This window comes from Oculina patagonica, chromosome 5 (genome assembly GCF_052425735.1).
Source record: "Oculina patagonica isolate OP01 chromosome 5, crgOcupat, whole genome shotgun sequence".
NCBI lineage: Eukaryota > Metazoa > Cnidaria > Anthozoa > Scleractinia > Oculinidae > Oculina > Oculina patagonica.
In genome coordinates, this window is record NC_135762.1 from 24,709,259 (window position 1) to 24,735,274 (window position 26,016).

General features: G+C 38.1%; 2 protein-coding genes and 1 long non-coding RNA gene across 3 annotated transcripts; all 3 read left to right on the top strand.

The window, feature by feature from the left end:
• The first annotated feature begins 4,529 nt into the window (after nt 1-4,529).
• On the top strand, nt 4,530-7,069 carry LOC144653474 (uncharacterized). Its single transcript, XM_078513467.1, has 6 exons — nt 4,530-4,670; nt 4,827-4,910; nt 5,195-5,347; nt 5,585-5,686; nt 6,017-6,167; nt 6,548-7,069. The coding sequence occupies exons 1-6, from the start codon at nt 4,668-4,670 to the stop codon at nt 6,670-6,672; spliced, it is 618 nt and encodes a 205-aa protein (XP_078369593.1). The 5' UTR covers nt 4,530-4,667; the 3' UTR covers nt 6,673-7,069.
• A 634-nt stretch (nt 7,070-7,703) lies between these two features.
• Nucleotides 7,704-9,944, top strand: LOC144654786 (uncharacterized). Its single transcript, XR_013570989.1, has 2 exons — nt 7,704-7,951; nt 9,086-9,944. It is a non-coding gene; the product is annotated as an uncharacterized LOC144654786 (long non-coding RNA).
• Nucleotides 9,945-20,691: 10,747 nt separating this feature from the next.
• On the top strand, nt 20,692-23,493 carry LOC144653443 (uncharacterized). Its single transcript, XM_078513431.1, has 6 exons — nt 20,692-21,083; nt 21,237-21,323; nt 21,609-21,761; nt 21,990-22,091; nt 22,421-22,571; nt 22,933-23,493. Exons 1-6 carry the CDS (start codon nt 21,081-21,083, stop codon nt 23,055-23,057), a joined length of 621 nt encoding a protein of 206 aa, XP_078369557.1. The 5' UTR covers nt 20,692-21,080; the 3' UTR covers nt 23,058-23,493.
• Nucleotides 23,494-26,016: the final 2,523 nt, after the last annotated feature.

Here is a 26,016-nt window from a genome sequence, read left to right on the forward strand (position 1 = left end):
TTATTTTTTGCACTGATTTTCATTGCTTCAGCTCTACCTTTGTAATATTTATGACCTCGTATAAGCACTTCCTTTACTGTTCATTACTATATTAGACCAGTTCTCTACTAACTCTACCCCACTCCACATAGATTCTGAAAACGGGCGACAGAACCAGTTTGTCCGTGACCTTAAAATCTTGATCTGCACTTCCTTCAGCAATCGCCGTATTGCGCATATGCTGTAACTGTTTATGACAGATTGTAAAATTAATCGGCAAAAATCAATACGGTTTCAGGTTGTTTTAACTACGGTACCTTAGCAAAATATGTCGTAATTTTAGCGCAAGCTAGCTCGATAAGTGGAACGCCCCCTAATACGATCTGGTGGGCATGAAAATTCGACGAGGTTGGCGTTTCTTCCTAATTCATAAAACGCTCGTTGATAAATAGGGAGAAAAATAGAGGCTCGCTAGTTTGCAGTGCAGTTTAGTCAAACAGATAAAACCTTTGTATTAAACATGGATGGCTCAGTTAATTTGTAATTGGAAGGGGCCCCTTTATATGTGCCGACCTACCAACGCAATCCATAGAGCTTGAATGTCTAGCGTGGCGTTTTCGGAATGCTAAAACGTATTCAAATGAAAAAGAATTTGTAAACAAATTAGGACAATTTGTTAAGTAAACGGTAAAGGGGATGTTTCCGTAACCTAACGTTTAACCATTTTCACGCTAGCATAACAAATTGGATCAGGAACTTAACATTTTTCTACTTGTAAGTTAAATTGGCGTATAAATATATAGAGTCATGTTTATCGCGAAAGGGGCAAAGGTGGAAGAAAAAAGGGCCTAATTAAGCCACAATGTTTCTGAGGCTACAAGAAAAAAAATAAAAAGGACGTATTAATCTTTATTTCTAGACGAATTTTACTTTTAAATCAGTACAGTATAGCTCATTGCATATGTTGTTTAAACTAGACCTCTGACGCTGTCTAAATTAGACTTCCGTGCGGTTTTCCTGGAATAACGGCTTAATTTACCGTAGACAAAGGATACTTTCCACTTGAAATTTGAACAGGTTCTCATGCACGTTTCTCAGTCACCGTGAACTCCCTTCAGCGATGGCATTACTGCGCAATTGCAACAACACAGGTTGTTTCATGTCACAGTTATCTTTATTGACAACAAAAAATGGTTTCCAAAGAACATCAGATAAGGAAGAAAAAGCCGAAATTAAATTAGGATGGTTGGGCTGACCGAAATAGCCCTTGTTCTCTCCCCCTTTAGATATTGCGCTATCTGTGTTGATACGTCTACGGGCTCCAAAACAAAGAAAAAATTATCAGGTTTTTACACCGAGGTAAACCCCATATACGAGTCGTTAAATCTTCCTTTAGATTTTTGAGCTTTGAATTGGTATGAAATCATGTCTCATGGTGTTGTAAAATGTACCAAATGGCGTTTAACTTCGTCCAAGCTTTAAAAATATTCCAGGGTGGAATGAAATGGGCCTAGGCGGTATTCGCTCTTCGCCAAGGGGCTCTTTCCCGAATGTGTGGAAAATTTACTCAAGTACTTAGATATTAGCCAGGAGAGTTCTGCGTTTTAAACAAGACGTAAATTATATTTGCTTACAGAATACTGATGCTCAAAACCTCAAAACAGAACAAAATATACTAAAAGGTCAACAAGGCCGGCGGAACAAAATACGTGCTTCGTTTTACGCGCGTTTCAAAATCCCCTTTACCCTTTACGCAAGACTACACATTGAAGACCGCGCTAATTTCTAACACACTTTGATTAGTTTTAGCATTTTAGAAAACGTTTATCCGAAGTTCTATTGTAGGCCATGTTAAACGCTAGTAGTTGCATGTAGGAGGTAGAGACATACATTCTGTACCGCAACATGCCATAAAGCCAAATTTATGTTCTCTAGATATCGACAGTCGTTGCGCAAATTAGTGGTAGGCACCAACCTAGTGGGTTTTAGCGCTCTTCTCAGATCTTTTTTTAAGACAACGCGTTTCACGCGAAAGAAATGGGCCTTTGGATGCCCCCGGCACACCAAAGGTTTCTTATTTCTGAATGTTTAGAAAATTGACTTAAGTACTTAGATATTTTATAGCCGGAAGAAAGAGACTTCTGGTTTTAAAACAAGACGTAAATTGTATTTGCATACAAGACACCGATGCTGCTGCCCTGATAACCTCAAAACAAAGTAAAATGTACTAAAAGGTCATTCACGCCGGCTGAACAAAATACTTGCTCTTTTGCAAGTTTCAGAAATATGATTTTGTCATGCTAACACGAAAAATGTCCGACACATTCACCCTTTCACTTTCACACAGCATTTTGAAGACGTTACTAATTTCTTTTGCGCATTATTTATTAGTTTTTTTTTTAATAATATTTTTTTTAATAACATAACGTTGGACATTCACGCTATAAGGTGGACCATGTTATACGCTAGTAGGTACATATTTTAGGGGGTAAAGTTATAACCCTCTAAACACACGTTTTACTTCACGCCATTACAAATTGGCTAAGCCATCTATATAGTTATCGACGCGCGTTGCACGAATTGACGGGAGGCGCGAAGCTCGCGGGTGACGCTCATTTCAGATCCTTTAAAGGACGACGCATTCACCCAAAAAAACTCGTTCTAAGATTACAGCTTTTAAAGACAAATATTTACGGTAATTTTAGGGATAGACTGCCAAATATTTCGCACAATTAGCGCAAGTTAGCGATGTTGGACGAACAAATCGCGGTAAAGGCTACACCTTCTGATCTGTCTTTTTACATGACTCGCAATATTTTTCTAGCAGCGCGTGACGTTTCGATGTGCAGTTTAACCTGTATTAAGAGGAGTTTTCTTATTCACTGTAAATTATATTTTAACAGAGGACTGATTTAATTTTTTTATAAGATGACCTGTTTGTGACTGTACCATGTTTGTGACTTATCATGTCTTACTTGGTTTTATTTGCATGATTTTTTTTCCTTAACGTTGATAAACCCTACTTTTTGATCTGATGTCACTAATATAATAGTTTGAAGAATTTTTAAATTTAAATGAAACAATCAAACAAAAACACTTCAGTGAAGTTTAATGTGTAAGCGGACACCCTGTATTTAAAAGCAGAAACAAGATCATGGGGTGTTTGTCGCTTGTATTTGTGTTCAAATCAACAAACATGACCCCAAGACTTGCACTTCCTTCAGCAATAATAGTACTGCGCATATGCTGTAGCTGTTTACAACTAATGATATTAATTTAGTTGCTAAAAATCAAATGGAGATCAGCGTCGCTCAAGTGGTAAACCACAGAACAGTTTCAGCATATGCGCAATAGGGTGATTGCTTAAGGAAGTGCTGATTCAGGGTCTTGAGGTCACGGACAAATTGGCGGTGGTCCTGCTTTCAGAACCTATGTAGGGTGGGGTAAAGTGAGTCCGAAAGTAGACTAAGAGGGGGCTGAGTATATGCAGGGAAGGAAGTGCTAATACAAGGTCATAAATATCAGAGAAGTAGAGCTAAAACAATACAAATCAGTCCAAATTTAGGTGCAACAAACTGTACCATGTACATCCGTAATATCAAATTAAGAATGAGGAAACATTCGACAGACTTTGATATAAAATGGTTCGCTGGCAGATTTGTTTCCATTTCTTCAAATTTCAGTGGAGGAAGATTCTCAGTGGGTTCTAGCGAGCTTAGAGGGACAGTCTTATTTATACCAAAATTTATTGCTACTTGAAAAAATATCACTAAAGGTGTTGGTATTAATTGGAATTCCGGCACTAATGGTTAAATTGCCAGCTTTGCTAAAATGTACTATACTTCTTTGTGGCTACGGACCGGTAGCAAAGAAGGGGTCTTAGACATGAAAATACCGGGCTGACGTTTTCGAACAAATTTCCGGACCGACGTTTTCGAGTTTTTAAGTGTTACTTCAAAGGGAATCACACCTAAAAAACAAATTACGGTTTGATCACATCTTGGCGAATGAATGATGAATTCATGCCTTTCTTTTGTTGTTAAAAAAGCCTTTTGTTGGTCAGTGAGTGAACCCTCACAGCTCTAGCATAGTGTATACAAAAACACAGAAGATTTCTCGTGATACTGCACCTTTAAAGACGCGTTTAAACGCATCAAAATGTAGCGTGCTGCAGGAAAAAAATATTTTGTTAGCCGTGTAAAAAGATACATCAAAAATCGAGGCACTGTAGCGATTTTTGTTAGGCACTTTGGAAGTCTTTTTACTTTAAAACCTCAGAAAATTTTACAGTCACAAACAATTATTTTAGTTCCAAAACGAATTTTTATTTTTCCCCAGTTACAAATATCTGCCGAAGTGGGGTAGGGTGAGTCCGGGAACTGGAATGGAATACTGCACGGACTTGTAGTTGTTGAATATGCGCAGTGAAGGAATTACTACTGCGAGGTCACAAATGTTACGATAATACAGCAGAAACAATAAGAAAATTGGCCCAAATTCAGGTGTAAAGTAATATAATCCGTGAATCCGTGATATCAAGTTGTGAATGAGATAACATTCGACAGCCTTCAGATGGTATAAAAAAGGGCTCCCTTGTCGATTTGAATCCATTCTCAGTGGAGAAAGGTATAACACGTCCTTTGCCACAAGAAGAACGAAGAACTGCTGCTTTGCTGTTGGAAGAGAAAATGGTAAGTGTTATTTGACAACTTTTAGAAATTGCTGGGCGTTAGCACCGAGGAGACATGTACCTTCTGAATAATGTAGTAACAAGAGCGATGTTGGCTTGCATTTCAGCACAAGCGATAAACCTTTAACATATGCTGTATTTTTTCCATCACCAGGAGTTCAAGGTGTTCCTTCTGTGTTTGGTCATCCTAGTTGCTGCCACATCTGCAGCGAAAGTTTGTAAATGTGAAGAAGAGAAAAAGGTACAATTAAAAGTCATGTCGTTTTATACTTTACCCGGTTTTAAGGTAATCAGTGTATGTCAGTCATTTCATGTGTTGTAGTGACTTCTAAAACAGAAAGGAGTTGCAGACAATAGTCTAAAGGAGTCTTTTGTCGAACTCTTATGTCGTTAAATTTTGGACCTGATATTTGGTGTGGAAAAGGAGTAGAAAACTGTTTTCAATGTGAGAGAAGGCAAAAATTCAATAAACTTTGCCCAGTAATGTGCAATTAAATGCTAACTGATTTTCCTTTGACTTCGCAGGTGACCAAGTACAAGTTAAAGGTAAAGGATGGAGATAAAGAGGTAGACGAAGAAGTTGAAGTCGACACTGAGAAACAAACAGAGAAATATCGCATTCCAAAGACAGATTCTGGGAACTCGGGAGAAGTTGATGTTGTTTACGACTTCAAAAAGGTAAACTTTTATCGTCAAGGAAAAAAGGGGTGTGGTTGCATTTCGCTTACTTGCAATTGTACCACTTACTTGTAACAAGTCAAAGATTTCTTGGTTACTCGCTTATTTACTCTCCGACCCATATCTGTATGCTTCTCTCAATTTACACTACTTAGTTTTGTTTATTTTTTCCCTATACGTTCATGAGTGTAAGTCATAATATCTTGCTCAGCAGTGTACATTTTTCGTTTGTTTTAGAACTTGACCATGCAGCGACTTTCTGCAGCAAAAGCCTGTTTTCTGAGTGAATCCACTGAAGATATGCCCAAACCTGATGACCTCGTCAAGTTACTTGACCAGGTAAAACAAGTCAATAGTTTTTTTTTTTTCATTTCATATTTACATTCCCACCGTAATACATGAGAATATGCCGGAATTGAATTTTTATGTTATATTTTAAACTTAGAATTCTGGGCATTAGGTTTTAAATTAGTTCCACACTAGAAATCGGGAAAATCTGGGAAAAACGTTTACTGCCTGAGTCATCTTTTTGATAAATTCTTGCAAGGAAAAGTCTAAGGGTACAAATGTCTGCTACCCCTTCACCAGCTCTCTTTAGTATCTTGGCTGCATGTATTTGTATAAAAAAAAGGCCGATGTATGTTACTGATCTTCTTCTTTTCCTTACAGAAAAACCCACCATCGACAACTGTTAAAAATGCGACGAACAGTAAATACGAAGTTGTTTCGGAACTTACTGACCGCTCGGACCTGAGTGATGAAATGGCTTCTCTGTGTGCCAAGCTGCCCATTTATCGCGTTAAGGAGACAACTTCCACGCGTAAGTGTCACACTTTATTATCTAATGAAAACAAATGTGTTCTAAGAATAAAAAAAGTGTCATCCATTTAGTGACTGCTAAAAAACACCAGCCAAAATTTTGTTTGCAAGTGATTTCGTGAAAATTTTCACTTATAAAGAGAGGAGGGGTGACATTTAAATAATTTTTGTGTCTTTCACGAAGAATGCCCTTAATATTTCCAGCGCTTAAACAACCCATAACCCAGCCTAATATATATAGCTGTTTAACTAGCTAACACACTTTAAACAAAGGAAATTTGTGGGGTGGGTAGGGCATGCGTCTTATATACAGGCTGTCGTGTAACTTATTTACTTAATTACTTACTTATTCACTCACTTATTTACTTACTTATCTTGCAGGTGGCAAGCGTTGGCCTTGCTATACGTACTGCTACAAATATTATTATTATTGCTACACGTATCATTGGACGCATGGCTGGGCTTGGTACGTTTGTTACAAGTGGAGATGCTACATTCGCTGTTAGAAAAGCGACGGCTGCTGCAGGGCTACTGAAGCGGCTCGTGCAAGGAGAGAGTAAAGAGTGACTTTCGAACATGTTGATTTTTTTCGAAATGATTCTAGAATACACGGTATTGCAGCCAGTTGCTACATAAATAAGCTTTCTTTAGTTGACATAGTTGAAAGAAATTAGGAAACTATGTTCGTGAACTGAGCTGAAAACATTAAATAGGAATCGCATCGGAATATCTTCGTAACCATAGCCGAAGTTTGCAAGCGATAAAGATTCGCTAAGATATTATTTTCTGTGTGTGTGCTTTTCGTAGCTGTTAAATTTTGCAGAAACGAAAGAAATTAAAGCGATGCACGAAGTGCAGTTATCAATGGTAAAAAGCATAACTGGTGTAAATTAAACAAAAATTGAGAGAAAAAGCAAATAAAGTCACTCATGTTTTTTAAAGACCTGGTGTATTTTTTGACTGGAAGTGAAGACACTTTCTCTGTAGCATCCCTTCCTAACCCTCTCCCAAACAATCCCGAAAATTCCGCTCCTTCTTTTGTCAGGCGAGAATAAAAGAATAAAAGGCTTTCGAAAACTTCTACAATTTAACTCGGAAAGCTATTAAAAAACCAGGGAATTTGTCTGGGATATTACTTCTGACTTTGTTGTTTGACCTTAATAACAGTCTTTAGTCTCTCTGTAAGGACCTTCTGAAGATTTCACTTACGCAACAAAATTTTTGTTGAGATCAATAATTTTCTTAACACCAACAAATTATAGTTGGTATAAAATCTCTTTTGAGATAACTGGTGCAAATAAACAACAATTGAGAGATAATACTTCCACTTGCGTGAGAAGGTACGTTTTTGTAGCTACTCCACTTTCTCCAAAACTGTTTTCTGCATCAATCCGGAAAATTCCCGTCTTTTTGTAGTCTTTTTGTTACGCAACATCGACCGACTGCATGGAATCAACTTGCTTGCGAAACTAATACATGCATTTTCTTGTGATATTAATAACGGATTTGTTTTCAGCAGATGCTGATTCGATTGGATGCTACTAAAAGTGGTAACGGGGAGCGGGGAACCGGGAACGACCGGGAACCGGGAACCGGAGTCTGGGAACGAGTGTACAGCGGTAATCCGTAAAAGAATTCAAAATGGCGGACGAAAACACAGAAAAGGGACTGGGAACTAGTGTTCGAATTCGATTGTCGGAGCAAATCGACTTTTCGTGTGCTATTGTTCGCTATAAAGGACTCACGAGGGTGCTGTTTAGGCGGAATTTTGGGACGAGTTGCAAGGTAGGTGAAGAATCATTAATATTTTCCTGGAGTTGTAAATATTTTTCCCCGATTGTTACATCCATAAAGTTTCATCGTGTGCAATCTGGGCAAGGTAGACAACCAAGATTTTTGGTAGACTTTTTTAAAAGTTCGATGATCATGACGCAGCAATACTACGCGTACCAAATCAACTGTTCCACGAACAACCAAAATTTCTTCATAGGCAGTCAGTTCTTTTCTTTTCCTGGGCTAAGCTCTGTTCATGTGATACATCGTGGCGCACTGAGTATAAATTGCGCCGACGAAATGCCGAAGGCTAAAGACTAACTTATTACGAAAATAATCGAATGTGGAATTTTCCATTCTGGTGGATTAACCGAACTTCCATCCGCCGTGCATCTAAAATGCATGCTGATATCAGCTGCTTTTATTAAGCAAAAATAATTATGAAAATTGCAGGAAATTTGTTTGAGTATTTATTTCATAATAAAGGAAGTAGAGAACTTCTGTCACAAGGTTGTAAACCTCATGTCAACAGGACATGCAACTGTGTATAAGAAATTATTTAGACAGTTTGGCAATGGGAAAATTTGTGGGTTTTTTTTATTTTTACTATGGCAAGTGCAATTGTGAACCACATTGAATCTTAAAGAATGCTTAGTTAACACAAAGTTCAAGCACAATTCCTCACTTGGAAATCACCAATTTGCTTGTTGAAATACTTTTACAATGTCAATTTTTACCTTGTGGCCAGTAATGGAAAAGACAAAACTCCAAATGAGTCCATGCATTAATTTCTAAAAATTTCTAACACCCCCTCCCCAAACCACCAGTCGCTAATGCTATAATTGATTATGGAAACCAAGGTAAGCTAAGGCTTGATGGGCCACTGGGCTCACACTCAGACTTAACCAACAGCTGTGATTCTGTAACCCCTATTGCAATCACGATACACATGTACGTCTCACAACAGATTGTGTATTTTGCGTGCTTCATCATTGGTTTTCAAACATGGCATAGTATCTTGGACTTTGCATGAAGATTTGTTCCATTTATGAAAAGAAATTAACTATTTGGTGATGGCTGTTCACCAGTTTATTGTATGCTGTTATATTTCAGCACACTGATCATAGCTGTATTTCATTTTTGCAGATCTGGCAGTTGACTAAAGGACAGACAAGTGTTTACCTACTGTAAAATGAAAATAAATTTAAAATTCTTTTCTTCTCATTCTATCTGCTGATCATTTTGTGTTTTGTACAAGTGACTGGGGGATGTTCTTTCCAGCCCACCCCTTTTGACAGCCTCCTGCAAAGCTCAGTGTGTTGCATTACGGTATATTTCTGTGTCATAGTTTGTTTTGGCGAATCTGTAAATGAATTCCAAACACTATGTGTTTTGTACAAATTACCAGTAGGACAGCACAACACATCATTTGTAAGCAGTTTGTTATTTATGGCATGCAACCAGTTTTATTTTTTTCACAATGATATGAATTCAGAATGAATGCATGCAGTTGGGGAATGACATACAGAAAATTAATATTCACAACATTACAAGGTTGTCTTTATTTCAATGTCCATCCTAACACTTGGTGGATGTTGCAAAAAGGTAAATCAGTGTAATTATACACCCCTGGAGAACTACAATTATAATTTACAGTGCAGCATTAATAGCACATGTTACTTTTATGCAATACCATGTATGCGAAGAAAAAGTGATTTTCAGGGACAATGATACGATGTACACTGTATTATACTAAATAGCATTTTGGAAATGCTACAATTATATTCAGTGTTGCCTACAAAAATTGTTTGGTTCAAAAGCAAAATAAAAGTCCCCATTCATATTACTATCTAACAACCTACAAATGCCAGAAAAAAGAATTGTTTTTAAGTTAAGAGATAGATGTACTTGGGAACTTTGTTAACGAGAGTGGGACAATACATAAATATGACTAGCACGCAACAATTTACGAACGTATGATCGATTGGATAACAAACCAAGCCAATATATATCTGCTAATGTTACGCAACACATAGGTTCCATCCTGTCAAATGAAACCAATCCCGCAACTGTAGTGGAAAATACAGCATATTATGACTTACCCTACTATTCGACTGCATTTCAATAAAACATAATTTGATTTTCGAAATGAGGTATTCCGAAGCTATTGATCAGCGTGCAAGCTCCTTGCTCCCACAGCCGTCCTTTGCGTTGCGTTGTGTGTAAATGTGGATTCGAACACTGGCCTTGTTGAAAGATTTCTTCTAGAAAGAAATAAACATTCGAATTCTTCTTTAATACACCTCGGCACGTCCACAAGTTCGCAAATGTCTGCGTTCGTCCGCCACGATCGGTGAACCAAAAGGCGGCTTCGGACCTTCCCATTGGCTAAAAGGCCAGATGGCCCTATCCTAATATATGGGATAATCTGGACTGGTAACACTAAGCATTTACCTTCATCGGTAGGCTACATTTTACTCCGTTTCTGTGTTTTTCGTCCGCCATTTTGAACTCTTATACGGATTACCGCTGTACACTCGTTCCCGGTTTCCGGTCGTTCCTGGTTCCCCGTTACCACTTTTAGTAGCATCCGATTCGATTGATTACTTTGTTAACTTTATTCTCTTGATAGAGATTCTCTGAAGATTTCACACGGAATCCGACGGTTTGGTTGTTTCTCGAGATCGGGGTCATCTCGGGATGGCAATAGTTGTTTCTATATATTCCGCAGGGGCTTTCCTTTAGCAATTTAAAAAAAAATTAACATTTTTTGAATAAGGACAATTCTAAAAGACGAATAGATAGTTGGTAAACGAAGGCTCGTGATTGTCCATCCGTGGATTACGGTCGTTTTGTTGAGGCTGATGTAAAGCGCATTTTGCTTTACAGTGAAAATAAAACCACGATTTCTGCAGTTACTCCTCGTTCCAGTCTTTTCGCCAGTTGCCATGTCGTAATGATCGGGAATTCCCCGTATTAGCAAAACCAAGCTGCCACCATCAGGAAGAGAATGCATTTCCGAGAAATCTGTTGACGTTTCTGAGAAAAGATGTCCTTGGAGGAAATATATATACACACGAATTATGTGGCAAAAAGTGTACGCCACTGTGGAATTGTGTACTACATCAAGCTATATATGCAATATAGCGCGAACACAAATACAGTAAACAGTGAAACCCCCTTTAAGTGACCAGTTCTTGATAAAAAGCACATCACAAGAACACATCCAAAGTAATTAACAGTAGCTGACCTGCTACATTTAATGGTTTAAGCGCAATTCTCTTGACCTGAACGTCTAAAAGAAAACTTACGCATGAAGTCACCCACTCAGGCTGGGCGTTAAAGCCCCTGTGTGGACCAAACGGTTTGTTGTTTGTCTTTCTCTGCATAGGGATAATCTCGGAATGGCAGTTTTTTTTTTTCTCCAACCCGCCAGTGGGGGTTCTTTTAGCAAATTTAGTCCTTGTCTAAGGAAAAATTCCAGAAGAGGAACAGATTGTTGGTTAAAGAAAGGCCTTAGATAAACTAACTTGTCCATCCATAGATTATTTTGTTGATCATTTTGTTGATACTGACGCAATGCACGTTTTTGCTTAAAGTACCATATTTGGAAACTCCTCGCTCCAGCCTTTGCGCCAGTTAATTGCACTGTCGTAATGATAGGGGATTTTCCCCATTGGCAAAGCCAAGCTGCCACCATCAGAAAGATTGTCAAGAAGATTGTTTTTTTTTTTCGAGAAATCTGTCGGCGTTTCTGAGAAAAGGTGCACTTGGAAGAATATATAGGTAAGCATATATTTACACGAATTATATAACAAAAAGTGTGCGCAACGGTGGATTAATTAGTACATCACAAGAACACATCGAAAGTTTTCGGCAAAGTTAACAATAGCTTACCTGCTTCATGTACTACTGTCAATGGTTTAAGCGGTCAGTTCTTGATAAAAGCGCACCACAAAAACAAAGCCAAAATGAATAATAGCTGACCTGCTACATGTACTATCGATGATTTAAGTGCCATTGCCCTAATACCTTGTGGTTTTTCTTAGCTTGAGCAAATTTAATTTCTTTAATAATTACAATTCCAATAGATAGATAGTGGGCAAAAGAAAGCCCTTGACTTGCCCATCTATGGATTACGGTCATCATGTTTTGTTCAGACTGATGTAACGCACGTTTTTGCTTAAAGTACCATATTTGGAAACTCCTCGCCTCAGTCTTTGCGCGAGTTTCCATGTCGTAATGATCGGGGATTTCCCCTATTAGCAAAGCCTAGCTGCCGCCATCAGGAAGAGAATGCATTTCCGAGAAATCTGTTGGCGTTTCTGAGAAAAGATGCGCACATATTTACATCAATTATGTAGTAAAACGTATACGCCAGTGTGGTTATTGCATGGCAAGGGTGTTCTCTGAACCACTAAAGCATCGGCGAAGCTAATTACGGCGAGTGCAAAATATGCTTTACAACCCCTATACTACAACTTGACACAAATACATTGAAACTGCTGTTAAGCTGCCATCCTCTATAAATAAAGCGTCCAGTTTTTTTTTTATATATATATATAAAGCACATCACAGGAACACGCTAAAGTTTTCGGGTTAAGTTTACAATAGCTGACTTGCTACATAAAGTATCGATAGTTTAAACCGAATTCAATTCTTTTGCCCTAAAACCCATTAACGAAACATACATGAATGGGTTATACACTTACAACTTTTCACACCAGTACAAATTAACAGAGTCATCCATGTGACCAGGTGACATAGATATTTTAGCTAATGTACATTGCAAAACATGTAGACCCTATTTTTCTCCCTACATATCGACGCGCGTTGCACGGGAAAATTCTGCATTGCTGTAGATTAGTGTAACTTAATATTTATGTGACCTTTTCAGCACTGCACGTCTCTGACGGGTCTACTCACACCTTCTTTAATAACGAAATCAATGAAACTTTATTCTCAGTGTAATTCTTTCACTGTGCATATGCAGCAACTTCACGTCCGTACATTAGTCCATGCAAGCCTATCTCGGACTCACCCTACCCCACTCTGCATTGGCTGAGACCGATGAAAAATGACAATTTGTCTGGCTGGACCTGAGATGAATGTTAATAAACAGTAAAACTTGGCTGAGGTTTGAAATGATAAAGACGTGTACAAATACTGATACAGGCCTTGATGTGTCTATCCATCTGGTCTCACTTGTTCAACGGGTGAATAACGCTATCCACCGAATAAAACGCCATCCAGTAAGTAAGTGTTAGCAAAACAAAACTAAGCTATCCATGCAGTGGACAGCGATTTAACCGGTGGATAGCGTTTTCTACCCTTTGAACAACCAGGGCCTGCACACAAAGTAGTTTTTTTCTACTGAGCAGCAAAGCCACATGTTTGATGTATTTGTTCAAAATTCACCAACGTGACCTTAAGCCCGCTAGAATCCACTGAGAATCTTCCTCCACTGAAAATGGAGAAATGGAGACAAATCTACGAGCGAACCTTTTTTATACCAACGGAAGGCCGTCGACTGTTTTCTCATTTTGTAATATTTATGACCTCGTATAAGCACTTTCTTTACTGTTCATTACTATATTAGACCAGTTCCCTACTAACTCTACCCCACTCCACATAGATTCTGAAAACGGGCGACAGAACCAGTTTGTCCGTGACCTTAAAATCTATAATCTGCACTTCCTTCAGCAATCGCCGTATTGCGCATATGCTGTAATTGTTTACGACAGATTGTAAAATTAATCGGCCGAAATCAATACGATTTCAGGTCGTTTTAACTACCTAAGCAAAATATGTCGTAATTTTAGCGCAAGCTAGCTCGTTAAGTGAAACGCCCCCTAAGACGATCTGGTGGGCATGAAAAGTCGACGAGGTTGGCGTTTCTTTCTAATTCATAAAACGCTAATTGATAAATAGGGAAAAAATAGAGGCTAGCTAGTTTGCAGTGCCTTTGTATTAAACATGGATGGCTCAGTTAGTTTGCAATTGGAAGTGGCCCCTTTATATGTGGCGACCTACCAACGCACTCCATAGAGCTTGAATGTCGAGCGTGGCGTTTTCGGAATGCTAAAACGTATTCAAATGAAAAAGAATTTGTAAACGAATTAGGACAATTTGTTAAGTAAACGGTAAATGGGATGTTTCCGTAACCTAACGTTTAAACATTTTCACGCTAGCGTGGCAAATTGGATCAGGAACTTAACATTTTTGAACTCGTAAGTTAAGGTGGTGTATAAATAGAGTCATGTTAATCGCGAAAGAGGCAAAGGTGGAAGAAAAAAAGGGCCTAATTAAGCCACAATGTTTCTGAGGCTACAAGAAAAAAATAAAAAGGACGTATTAATCTTTATTTGTAGATGAATTTTCCTTTTAAATCAGTACAGTAGAGCTCAGTACATCTGTTGTTTAAACTAGACCTCTGACGCTGTCTAAATTAGACTTCCGTGCGGTTTTCCTGGAATAACGGCTTAATTTAATAAACTCGCTTAACTTAACCTAAAACGCTTTATTATACCTTAGATATAGGATACTTTCCACTTGAAATTTGAACAGGTTCTCATGCACGTTTTTCATTCACCGCACGTGAACTTCCTTCAGCGATGGCATTACTGCGCAATCGCAACAACACAGGTTGTTTCATGTCACAATTATCTTTATTGACAACAACAAATGGTTTCCAAAGAACATTAGATAAGGAAGAAAAAGCCGAAATTAAATTAGGATGGATTGGGCTGGTCGATAAAGCCCTTGTTCTCTCCCCTTAAGATATTGCTCTATCTGTGTTCAAACGTCTACGGGCTCCAAAACAAAGAAAAATTTATCAGGTTTTTACACCGAGGTAAACCCCGTCTACGACTCGTTAAAACTTCCTTTAGATTTTTGAGCTTTTAATTGGTATGAAATCATTTCTCATAGTGTTGTAAAATGTATACCAAATGGCGTTTAAATTCGTCCAAGCTTTCAAAATATTCCAGGGTGGAATGAAATGGGCCTAGGCGCTAAGTGCTCTAAGCCAAGGGGCTCTTTCCCGAATGTGTGGAAAATTTACTCAAGTACTTAGATATTAGCCAGGAGAGTTCTGCGTTTTAAACAAGACGTAAATTCTATTTGCTTACAGAACACTGATGCTAAAACCTCAAAACAGAATAAAATATACTAAAAGGTCAACAAGGCCGGCGGAACAAAATACGTGCTCCGTTTTACGCGCGTTTCAAAATCCCCTTTACCCTTTACGCAAGACTACACATTGAAGACCGCGCTAATTTCTAACACACTTTGATTAGTTTTAGCATTTAAGAAAACGTCCATCCAAAGTTCTATTGTGGGCCATGTTAAACGCTAGTAGTTGCATGTAGGAGGTAGAGACATACATTCTGTACCGCGACATGCCATAAAGCAATATTAATTAATGTTCTCCAGATATCGACGGTCGTTGCGCAAATTAGTGGTAGGCACAAACCTAGCGGGTTTTAGCGCTCTTTTCAGATCTTTTTTAGGACAACGCGTTTCACGACAGAAATGGGCCTATGGATGCCCCCGGTAATTTAAGAGGTTCTTTCCTGAATGTTTAGAAAATTTACTCAAGTACTTAGATATTTTATACCCGGAAGAAAGAGACTTCTGGTTTTTAAACAAGACGTAGATTGTATTTGCATACAAGACACCGATGCTGCTGCCCTGAAAACCTCAAAACAAAGTAAAATGTACTAAAAGGTCATTCACGCCGGCTGAACAAAATACTTGCTCTTTTGCGAGTTTCAAATCCAGCAAAGAAATCCAGCAAAGTGTAAAGAAATGCGTATCAATTTCTTACACAATACTAACTGTCTTATTAACCCTATTGTACTAGGCGACAATGTTATTGAGTGTGTAAACACCTATAAGATTCTTGGTGTTATTATGGACAAAGACTTAAAGTGGAACTGTCATATCGACTATATAACTAAGAAAGCTTGTAAGAAGTTATATTCGCTTAGAGTCTTACGTAGAGCCGGCGTTAACCAAGCAAATATTCTGAAGATCTATTTAAGAACAGTCCGGCCTGTTTTAGAGTATGCTGCCCCAGTCTGGCAGGCCATTCCTGCATGGCTACCTCTCTGATGCAATAGAGCGGATACAAAAAAGGGCGCTTCACATCATTTATCCTGAAGCCGAATCATATGCTCATGCCTTACAGCTAGCTCAATTAGTTAGAATGGACACTAGAAGAGAAGACTTATGCGGTAAATACATGAATCAAATGAAGTCAGATGAACATCCTATTCACCATCTGCTACCGAGACCAGCACTGATAGAGTCTAAGTATAATGTAAGGCAGAAAGCGCCAAAGTTTTACCTGTATAATAATGCCATAACATGTAGGACAAAGAGAGCTGAAAGCTTTTTCACATTTCGATACTTTTTGTAATTAGTCCTTTTTTGATAGATTTTTAATTGTAAATAGTAGACTTTTCATTTCATGTAAGTGTCACTCGATAATTCAGTTTCTTTTAACTGCAAAAGAGTTTGAATAAACTATTATTATTATTATTATATTATTATATGATTTTGTAATGCTAACACGAAAAATGTCCGACACATTCAACCTTTCACTTTCACCCTACATTTCGAAGACGGTACTAATTTCTTTTGCGCATTGTTAATTAGTTTTTTTTTATAATAATTTTTTTTTTAAATAACGTCACGTTGGACAGTCAAGCTATAATGTGGACCATGTTATACGCTAGAAGGTGAATTTATTGGGGGGTAAAGATATAACCCTCTTAACACACGCCATTACAAATTGACTTAGCCATCTAAATAGTTATCGACGCACGTTGCACGAATTGGTGGGAGGCGCGAAGCTCGCGGGTTACGCTCTTTTCAGATCCTTTAAAGGACGACGCATTCACCCAAAAAACTCGTTCTAAGATTACAGCCTTTTACGACAAATATTTACGGTAATTTTAGGCATAGACTGCCAAATATTTCCCACAATTATCGCAAGTGAGCGATGTTGGACGTACAAATCGCGGTAAAGGCTACACCTTCTGATCTGTTTTTTTACATGACTCGCAATATTTTTCTAGCAGCGCGAGACATTTCGATGTACAGTCAAACCTGTATTAAGAGGACACCGTATTAAGCAGGCGCGCTATATTAAGCGGACAGTTGCCAAGTTCTTTTATTCACGGTAAATAGTATTTTAGCGGAGGATTGATTTAATTTCTTTATAAGATGGCATGTTTGTGACTATTTTCCCTTACGTTGATAAACCCTACTTTATGATAAATGTAATAGTTTGAATAATTTTTAAATTTAAATAAAACAATCGAATAAAAACACTTCAGTGAAGTTTAATGTGTAAGCGGACACCCTGTATTTAAAAGCAGAAACAAGAACATGGGGTGTTTGTCGCTTGTATTTGTGTTCAAATCATCAAACATGACCCCAAGACTTGCACTTCCTTCAGCAATAAAAGTACTGCGCATATGCTGTAGCTGTTTACAACTAATTATATAATTAAGCTGCTAAAAATCAAATGGGATCAACGTCACTCTAGTGGTAAACCACAGAACAGTTTCAGCATATGCGCAATACATGAGGACCCGCACGCCTTAGCAACCTGCGATAGTGTCGGCCATGGGTACATTCAGTGCACCGATTCGCAAAGAACAGGCGTGTTGAAGATCTTGTGAAGCCGGTAAAGCTCGCAGGAGAGTGCAAAACATCATCACAACCACATGAAAGTATGAGATGTCGCCAGACTTTCGCTATAAATAATTTATGAATCTGCAGGATTCGGCAATAAAGGAGTGGGAGATCGTATTTTTGTTTTTTAGCCGCGCTATGCAGCAAAGTCAATATTAAATATGAATAACGTAATAAATAATAATAATAATTGACGAACAAAAAACAAAAAAACACAGAAAGATTTATATAATCAAAATTTAGAAAATAAATTATTCCCCTAAGTAGTCGAAGGGCCGAACGAAAGAAAAGAATTAGGCGGCGTAGAATTTAAATTATACGTTACGTGATAAGTATGGGGTAAATAAATATAAGCGGCGGGTGGAAAAAAGTGTAAAAACGATGTTAGGAGAAAGGGTGGACCGGGGAAGATGCGTAAAAGAGATGTAGCCAAAAAAAAAAGTAGTTTTAGTTTAAGGTAGAAGAAGTAAAATTAGTGCACGCAAGATTAATTTTTTTGGGGGGGAGAATAATTGAAAGCTAAAATAATTTGACATCAGGGGAGGGGGAAGGTGTATGGATTTGTAATGCCATATACTAACTCTAAGTGAAGAACACAGAAACATAGGTGGCACGCCCGTGATTTGATTTATAGAAGTTATGGATTATGAAACTTCCTGCATTTTTTCCCGATTTATCAACTCCACGAAGGGGTTTTCACGGGGCAGGGGGAATTAGGGTTGTCCGAATGTGGGGATATTTGATAATGCCATGATTTTCTACTAAACTCTAAGTGAAGAACTGCAACAGAAACACTAGGTGGCACGCCGTGATTATTTATAGAACGTTATGGAATATGAAACTTCCTGCATTTTTTTCCCGATTCTATTCAACTTCACGAAGGGGTTTCTCACGGGGCAGGGGGAATAGGTGTCGAAGTGGGGAATTTGATAATGCATATTCACAAAACTCTAGTGAAGAACGAACAGAAATAGTGGCACGCCCGTGATTTGTGAGTTAGGACGTTTTGATTATGAAATTTTTCCCGATTTATCCAACTCTAAGAGGTTTTTTTTAAGGGGCAGGGGGAAGGGGTTAAGGGATTTTATAATGCAGATTCACAAAACCTCTAAGTGAAATCGGATATAATTTGTAGTTCGAGTTTGAAAATTTATAGTGCATAGTTATATTGTGTTGTTAGATGCACTTTTTTTGTTTCGTTTCGTGCGAAGACATTTAGAAAAATCAGAAATGTTTTACATCATCAGTACAAATAAAGGATCAAAAGCCCCTTTGGGCTCAGTGTGTCGTGTTACGTTTTTCGCGTTTTTATTTTATTCCATAACTTTGGGTAATTTTTGGCGCACAGTAATTATTCGAGGGTGAATGTTTTTCACACGCTCACGAAAGTAAAAGAGTGTCTGATTTAATAATGGAGGACACCTTAGCGAAGGACAGTTTTTGATACGCGTTATAAATAGAAATGATTTATCGCTATGTCATTTGTGTTTTCAGATAATGTTTACGTTAGCGGGCGCTTGAGCTGTTGCGGTTATTACGTGATAGTCTTTCAGTCAAAATAAAAGTGTGACTACGAGAGGACAAAGAAATGAAACTGAATTAAATACGCGAGCATCTCGCATTGAAGAAAAAAAATAGTGTCATGAAGCAAACAAGAATAAAATGACAACGAACAATTATATAGCACTACGAATCAATCCTCAAATTAAATTTTTCACGCGTTAACGCGAAAAACTTACAATCGCGGCTTCACGCCGTGCCGCAGTGACTTCGCTGCGTGAAATGAACCAAAGTGAACGATAAACAGATTTAAACATTGTTTTAAATGATTTTTAGAACTGTACACTGATAGTATTCCGTTTTATTCGCTATCCCGCTTACTGGTACAACTGTTATCTTTCTCTGTTAAAAAATAAAATAAAAACCAAATAGAATGCAAGCTGTGATTACGCTGAAATGTCTCAAGATAGATTCACCTCCAACTGCGAGGATTCACACATTTTTGCGATTCTGCTATATAATTACATATGGCGTCTGTAGCAAGTTGGCTTCCAACAGCGAACAGAAAAATGTCCTATGCGGGTCCTCATGGGGTGATTGCTTAAGGAAGTGCTGATTCAGGGTCTTGAGGTCACGGACAAATTGGCGGTGGTCCTGCTTAAAGAACCTATGTAGGGTGGGGTAGAGTGAATTCGAAAGTAGTCTAAGAGGGGGCTGAGTATATGCAGGGAAGGAAGTGCTAATACAAGGTCATACATACCAGAGAAGTAGAGCTAAAACAATACAAATCAGTCCAAATTTAGGTGCAACAAACTGTACCATGTACATCCGTAATATCAAATTAAGAACGAGGAAACATTCGACAGACTTTGGTATAAAATGGTTCGCTGGTAGATTTGTTTCCATTTCTTCAAATTTCAGTGGAGGAAGATTCTCAGTGGGTTCTAGCGAGTCTAGAGGGACAGTCTTGTTTATACCAAAATTTATTGCTACTTGAAAAAATATCACTAAAGGTGTTGGTATTAATTGGAATTCCGGCACTAATGGTTAAATTGCCAGCTTTGCTAAAATGTACTAATACTTCTTTTGTGGCTACGAACCGGTAGCAAAGAAGGGGTCTTAGACATGAAAACGCCAGACCGACGTTTTCGAAAAAAATTTCCGGACCGACGTTTTCGAGTTTTAAAGTGTTACGTCGAAGGGAATCACACCTAAAAAACAAATTACGGTTTGATCACTCTTGGCGAATGAATGATGAATTCATGTCTTTCTTTTGTTGTTCAAAAAGCCTTTTGTTGGTCAGTGAGTGAACCATCACAGTTCTAGCATAGTGTATACAAAAACGCAGAAGTTTTCTCGTGATACTGCACCTTTAAAGACGCGTTTGGTGATTTTAACACAAATACATCAAAATGTGGCGTGCTGCAGGAAAAAAAATTTTCATGTAAAAAAATACATCGAAAATCGAGGCACTGTAGCGACTTTTGTTAGGCACTTTGGAAGTCTTTTTACTTTAAAACCTCAGAAAAGTTTACAGTCACAAACAATAATTTTAGTTTCAGAACGAATTTTTATTTTTCCTGGGTTACAAATATATGCCGGAGCGGGGTAGGGTAAGTCCGAGAGCTGAAATGGAATACTGCACGGACTTGTAGTTGTTGAATATGCGCAGTGAAGGAATTACTACAACGAGGTCAAAAAAGTTACGATAATACAGCAGAAACAATAAGAAAATTGGCCCAAATTCAGGTGTAAAGTAACATAATCCGTGAATCCGTGATATCAAGTTGTGAATGAGATAACATTCGACAGCCTTCAGATGGTATAAAAAAGGGCTCCCTTGTCGATATGCATCCATTCTCAGTGGAGAAAGGTATAACACGTCCTTTGCCACAAGAAGAACGAAGAACTGCTGCTTTGCTGTTGGAAGAGAAAAATGGTAAGTGTTATTTGACAACTTTTAGAAATTGCTGGGCGTTAGCACCGAGGAGACATGTACCTTCTGAATAATGTAGCAACAAGAGCGATGTTGGCTTGCATGTCAGCACAAGCGATAAGCCTTTAACATATGCTGTATTTTTTCCATCACCAGGAGTTCAAGGTGTTCCTTCTGTGTTTGGTCATCCTAGTTGCTGCCACATCTGCAGCGAAAGTTTGTAAATGTGAAGAAGAGAAAAAGGTACAATTTAAAGTCATGTCGTTTTATACTTTAACCCGGTTTTAAAGTAATCAGTGTATGTCAGTCATTTCATATGTTGTAGTGACTTCTAAGACAGAAATGAGTTGCAGGCAATATTCTAAAGGGGTCTTTTGTCGAACTCTTATGTCGTTAAATTTCGGACCTGATATTTGGTGTGGAAAAGGAGTAGAAATTTGTTTTCAATGTGAGAGAAGGCAAAAATTCAATAAACTTTGCCCAGTAATGTGCAATTAAATGCTTACTGATGTTTCTTTGACTTTGCAGGTGACCAAGTACAAGTTGAAGATAAAGGATGGAGATAAAGAGGTCGACGAAGAAGTTGAAGTCGACACTGAGAAACAAACAGAGAAATATCGCATTCCAAAGACAGATTCCGGGAACTCGGGAGAAGTGGATGTTGTTTACGACTTCAAAAAGGTAAAATTCTATCGTCAAGGGCAAAAGGGGGTGTGGTTGCATTTCACTTACTTGTACCACTTGTACCAATTAAAAGTTGTCTTAGTTGCTCGCTTATTTACTCACCAACCCATATCTGTATGCTTCTCTCAATTTACACTACTTAGTTTTATTTATTTTTTCCCTTTACGTTCATGAGTGTAAGTCATAATATCTTGCTCAGCAGTGTATATTTTTCGTTTGTTTTAGAACTTGACCATGCAGCGACTTTCTGCAGCAAAAGCCTGTTTCCTGAGTGAATCTACTGAAGATATGCCCAAACCTGATGACCTCGTCAAGTTACTTGACCAGGTAAAACAAGTTAATAGATGTATTTTTTTCATTTCCATATTTACATTCCCACCGTATTACATGAGAATATGCCGGAATTGAATTTTTATGTTATATTTTAAACTTAGAATTCTGGACATTAGGTTTTAAATTAGTTCCCCATTAGAAATCGGGGAAACGGGAAAAACGTTTACTGCCTGAATCATCTTTTTGATAAATTCTTGCAAGGAAAAGTCTAAGGGTACAAATGTCTGCTACCCCTTCACCAGCTCTCTTTAGTTTCTTGGCTGCATGTATTTTTGTAAAATAAAGGCCGATGTATGTTACTGATCTTCTTCTTTTCTATACAGAAAAACCCACCATCGACAACTGTTAAAAATGCGACGAACAGTAAATACGAAGTTGTTTCGGAACTCACTGACCGCTCGGACCTGAGTGATGAAATGGCTTCTCTGTGTGCCAAGCTGCCCATTTATCGCGTCAAAGAGACAACTTCCACGCGTAAGTGTTTAATACACCTCATTAGCTAATGTGATCAATGTGTTTTTTTAAGATTCAAAAGGACCATATATTTAGATTGTCAGCCAAATTTTAGTTTGCAAGTGATCGCGAAAATTTTCACTAATATTGAAAGAGAGAGAGAGGGGTGGAGGGGGATGACATTTAAATAAGTTTTTGTCTTTCGGTATAAGAATGTCTTTAATATTTCAGCGCTTAAACCACCTCTAACCCAGCCTTAATCGAACAAATTCTCCAAATTAATGGGGTAGGTAGGGCATGCATCTTATGTACGGGTTGTCGAGTAAATAACTTACTTAATTACTTACTTACTCACTCACTTATTTACCTACTTATCTTGCAGGTGGCAAGCGTTGGCCTTGCTATACGTACTGCTACAAATATTATTATTATTGCTACACGTATCATTGGACGCATGGCTATGCTTGGTACGTTTGCTACAAATGGAGATGCTACATTCGCTGTTAGGAAAAGCGACGGCTGCTGCAGGGCTACTGAAACGGCTCGTGGAAGAAGAGAGTATAAGAGTGACTTTCGAACATGTTGATTTTTTCGAAATGATTCTAGAATGCACGGTAGCGCAGCCATATGCTACATAACTAAGCTTTCACTAGTTGACATAGTTGAAAGAAATTAGGAAACTATGTTCGAGAACTGAGCTAAAAACATAAAATAGGAATCGCATCGGAATATCTTCGTAACCATAGCCGAAGTTTGTAAGCGATAAAGATTCGCTAAGATATTTTTTTCTGTGCGTGTGCTTTTTTTTATTTGTTAAATTTCGCGGAAACATAAGAAATTAGCGCGATGTACGAAGTGCAGTTATCAATAGTAAAAAGCATAACTGGTGAAAATTAAACAACAATTAAGAGAAAAAGCAAATAAAGTCACTCATGTTTTTAAATACCTGGTGTCTTTTTTGACTGGAAGTGAAGACAGTTTCTCTGTAGCATCCCTTTCTACCCCTCTCCCAAACAATCCAGAAAATTCCGCTCCTCCTTTTGTCAGGCGAGAATAAAAGAATAAAAAGCTTTTGAAAACTTCTAGAGTCTAACTCGGAAAACTATTAAAAACCAGGGAATTTGTTTGTGATATTACTTCTGACTTTGTTGTTTGTCTTTAATAACAGTCTTTAAGTCTCTTTGTAAGGACCTTCCGAAGATTTCACTTACGTAACAAATTTTTTGTTGAGATCAATAATTTTCTTAACACCAAGAAATAATAGTTGGTATAAAAGTTATTTTGGGATAACTGGTGCAAATTAAACAACAATTGAAAAATAATACTGCTACTTGCGTGAGAAGGCATTTTTGTTGCAGCTACTCCACATTAGCAAAAAATGTTTTCTGCATCAATCCGGAAAATTCCCTTCTTTTTTTGTCACGCAACATCGATCGACTGCATGGAATCAACTAGTTTTCGAAACGAATATATTATGCATTTTGGTGACATTATTTTCGGATTTGCTTTCAGCGCAGCAAGAGCTAATTTCATTCTTATCTCGAGATGGCAGCAATTTTTTTTTCTCTATTCCGCAGAGGCTTTCCTTTAGCAAATTTGTAAAAAAAAAAATGAACATTTTTTTGAATAAGGACAATTCTAAAAGACGAATAGGCCGTTGGTAAACGAAGGCTCCTGACTTGTCCATCCGTAAATTAATGTCATTTTGTGAAGACATGATGTTATGTAGGTTATTATCATTGCAGACATATGCAAACCACGAATTCTGCATTGCACATCCGTAATCTACTCTTCACTCCAGCGTTTGCGCCAGTTGCCATGTCGTCATGATCGGGGATTCCCCCAATTAGCAAAACCAAGCTGCCATCATCAGGAAGAGAATGCATTTTCGAGAAATCTGTTGCCCTTTCTGAGAAAAGATGTCCTTGGAGGAAATATATATACACACGAATTATGTGGCAAAAAGTGAACGCCACTGTGGAATTGTGTACTTCATCAAGCTACACATGCAATATAGCGCAAGGGAGAGTTCTCAGAATCGCGAAAGTATCGGCAAAGCTAACTACGCCAAATAGATTTAATTTTCTTTGCAAAGTTAACACATTTACAGTAAACAGTGAAACCCCCTTAAGGCAAACACTTCTTGATAAAAAGCACAACACAAGAACTTATCCAACGTTTTCGAGTAAAATTAACAATAGCTGACCTGTTACATTTAATGGTTTAAGCGCAATTCTCTTGACCTGAACTTCTAAAAGGAAACTTACGCATGAAGTCACACACTCAGGCTGGGCGTTAAAGCCCCTGTGTGGACCAAACGGTTTGTTGTTTGTCTTTCTCAGGATAGGGATAATCTCGCGCTGGCAGTTTTTTTTTTCTCCAACCCGCAAGAGGGGGTTCTTTTAGCAAATTTAGTCCATGTCTAGGGAAAAATTCCAGAAGAGGAATAGATTGTTGGTTAAAGAAAGGCCTTAGATAAATTAACTTGTCCATCCATAGATTATTGTGTTGATCATTTTATTGATACTGACGACAATGCACGTTTTTGCTTAAAGTACCATATTTGGAAACTCTTTGCTCCAGCCTTTGCGCCAGTTAATTGACATGTCGTAATGATAGGGGATTTTCCTCATTGGCAAAGCCCAGCTGCCACCATCAGGAAGATTGTCAAGAAGATTGTTTTTTTTTTTCGAGAAATCTGTCGGCGTTTCTGAGAAAAGGTGCACTTAGAGGAATATATAGGTAAACATATATTTACACGAATTATGTAACAAAAAGTGTACGCAACGGTGGATTAATTGTAGAGCAAGCTACGCATGCAATATAGCCAGAGGGATAAAATGAGGGAGATTGTTCTCAGAACCGTGAAAGCATCGGCGAAGCTAATTACAGCGAGTGAAAAATTTGCTTTACAGACTCGCTATACTGACATTTTTTACATAAATACAGTGGAACCCCTTTTAAGCGGCCAGTTTCTAATATTAGTACATCACAAGAACACATCGAAAGTTCGGCAAAGTTAACAATAGCTGACCTGCTTCATGTACTACTGTCAATGGTTTAAGCGGTCAGTTCTTGATAAAAGCACACCACAAAAACAAATCCAAAATTAATAATAGCTGACCTGCTACATGTACCATCGATTGTTTAAGCGCCATTGCTCTAATACCTTGAGGCTTTTCTTGAGCAAATTTACAATTCCAAAATTACAATTCCAAAAGGGTAATAGATAGTTGGCAAAAGAAAGCCCTTGACTTGTCCATCCATGGATTACGGTCATCATGTTTTGTTCAGACTGATGTAACGCACGTTTTTGCTTAAAGTACCATATTTGGAAACTCCTCGCCTCAGTCTTTGCGCGAGTTTCCATGTCGTAATGTTTGGGGATTTCCCCTATTAGCAAAGCCTAGCTGCCGCCATCAGGAAGAGAATGCATTTCCGAGAAATCTGTTGGCGTTTCTGAGAA

What these genes read in the sequence shown, in the direction of transcription:
- LOC144653474 (XM_078513467.1), top strand. An exon ending in TTGTTTACGACTTCAAAAAG is followed by an intron (nt 5,348 to 5,584) that starts GTAAACTTTTAT and finishes CGTTTGTTTTAG; the next exon opens with AACTTGACCATGCAGCGACT. An exon ending in TCGTCAAGTTACTTGACCAG is followed by an intron (nt 5,687 to 6,016) that starts GTAAAACAAGTC and finishes TTTTCCTTACAG; the next exon opens with AAAAACCCACCATCGACAAC.
- LOC144653443 (XM_078513431.1), top strand. An exon ending in TTGTTTACGACTTCAAAAAG is followed by an intron (nt 21,762 to 21,989) that starts GTAAAATTCTAT and finishes CGTTTGTTTTAG; the next exon opens with AACTTGACCATGCAGCGACT. An exon ending in CAAAGAGACAACTTCCACGC is followed by an intron (nt 22,572 to 22,932) that starts GTAAGTGTTTAA and finishes CTTATCTTGCAG; the next exon opens with GTGGCAAGCGTTGGCCTTGC.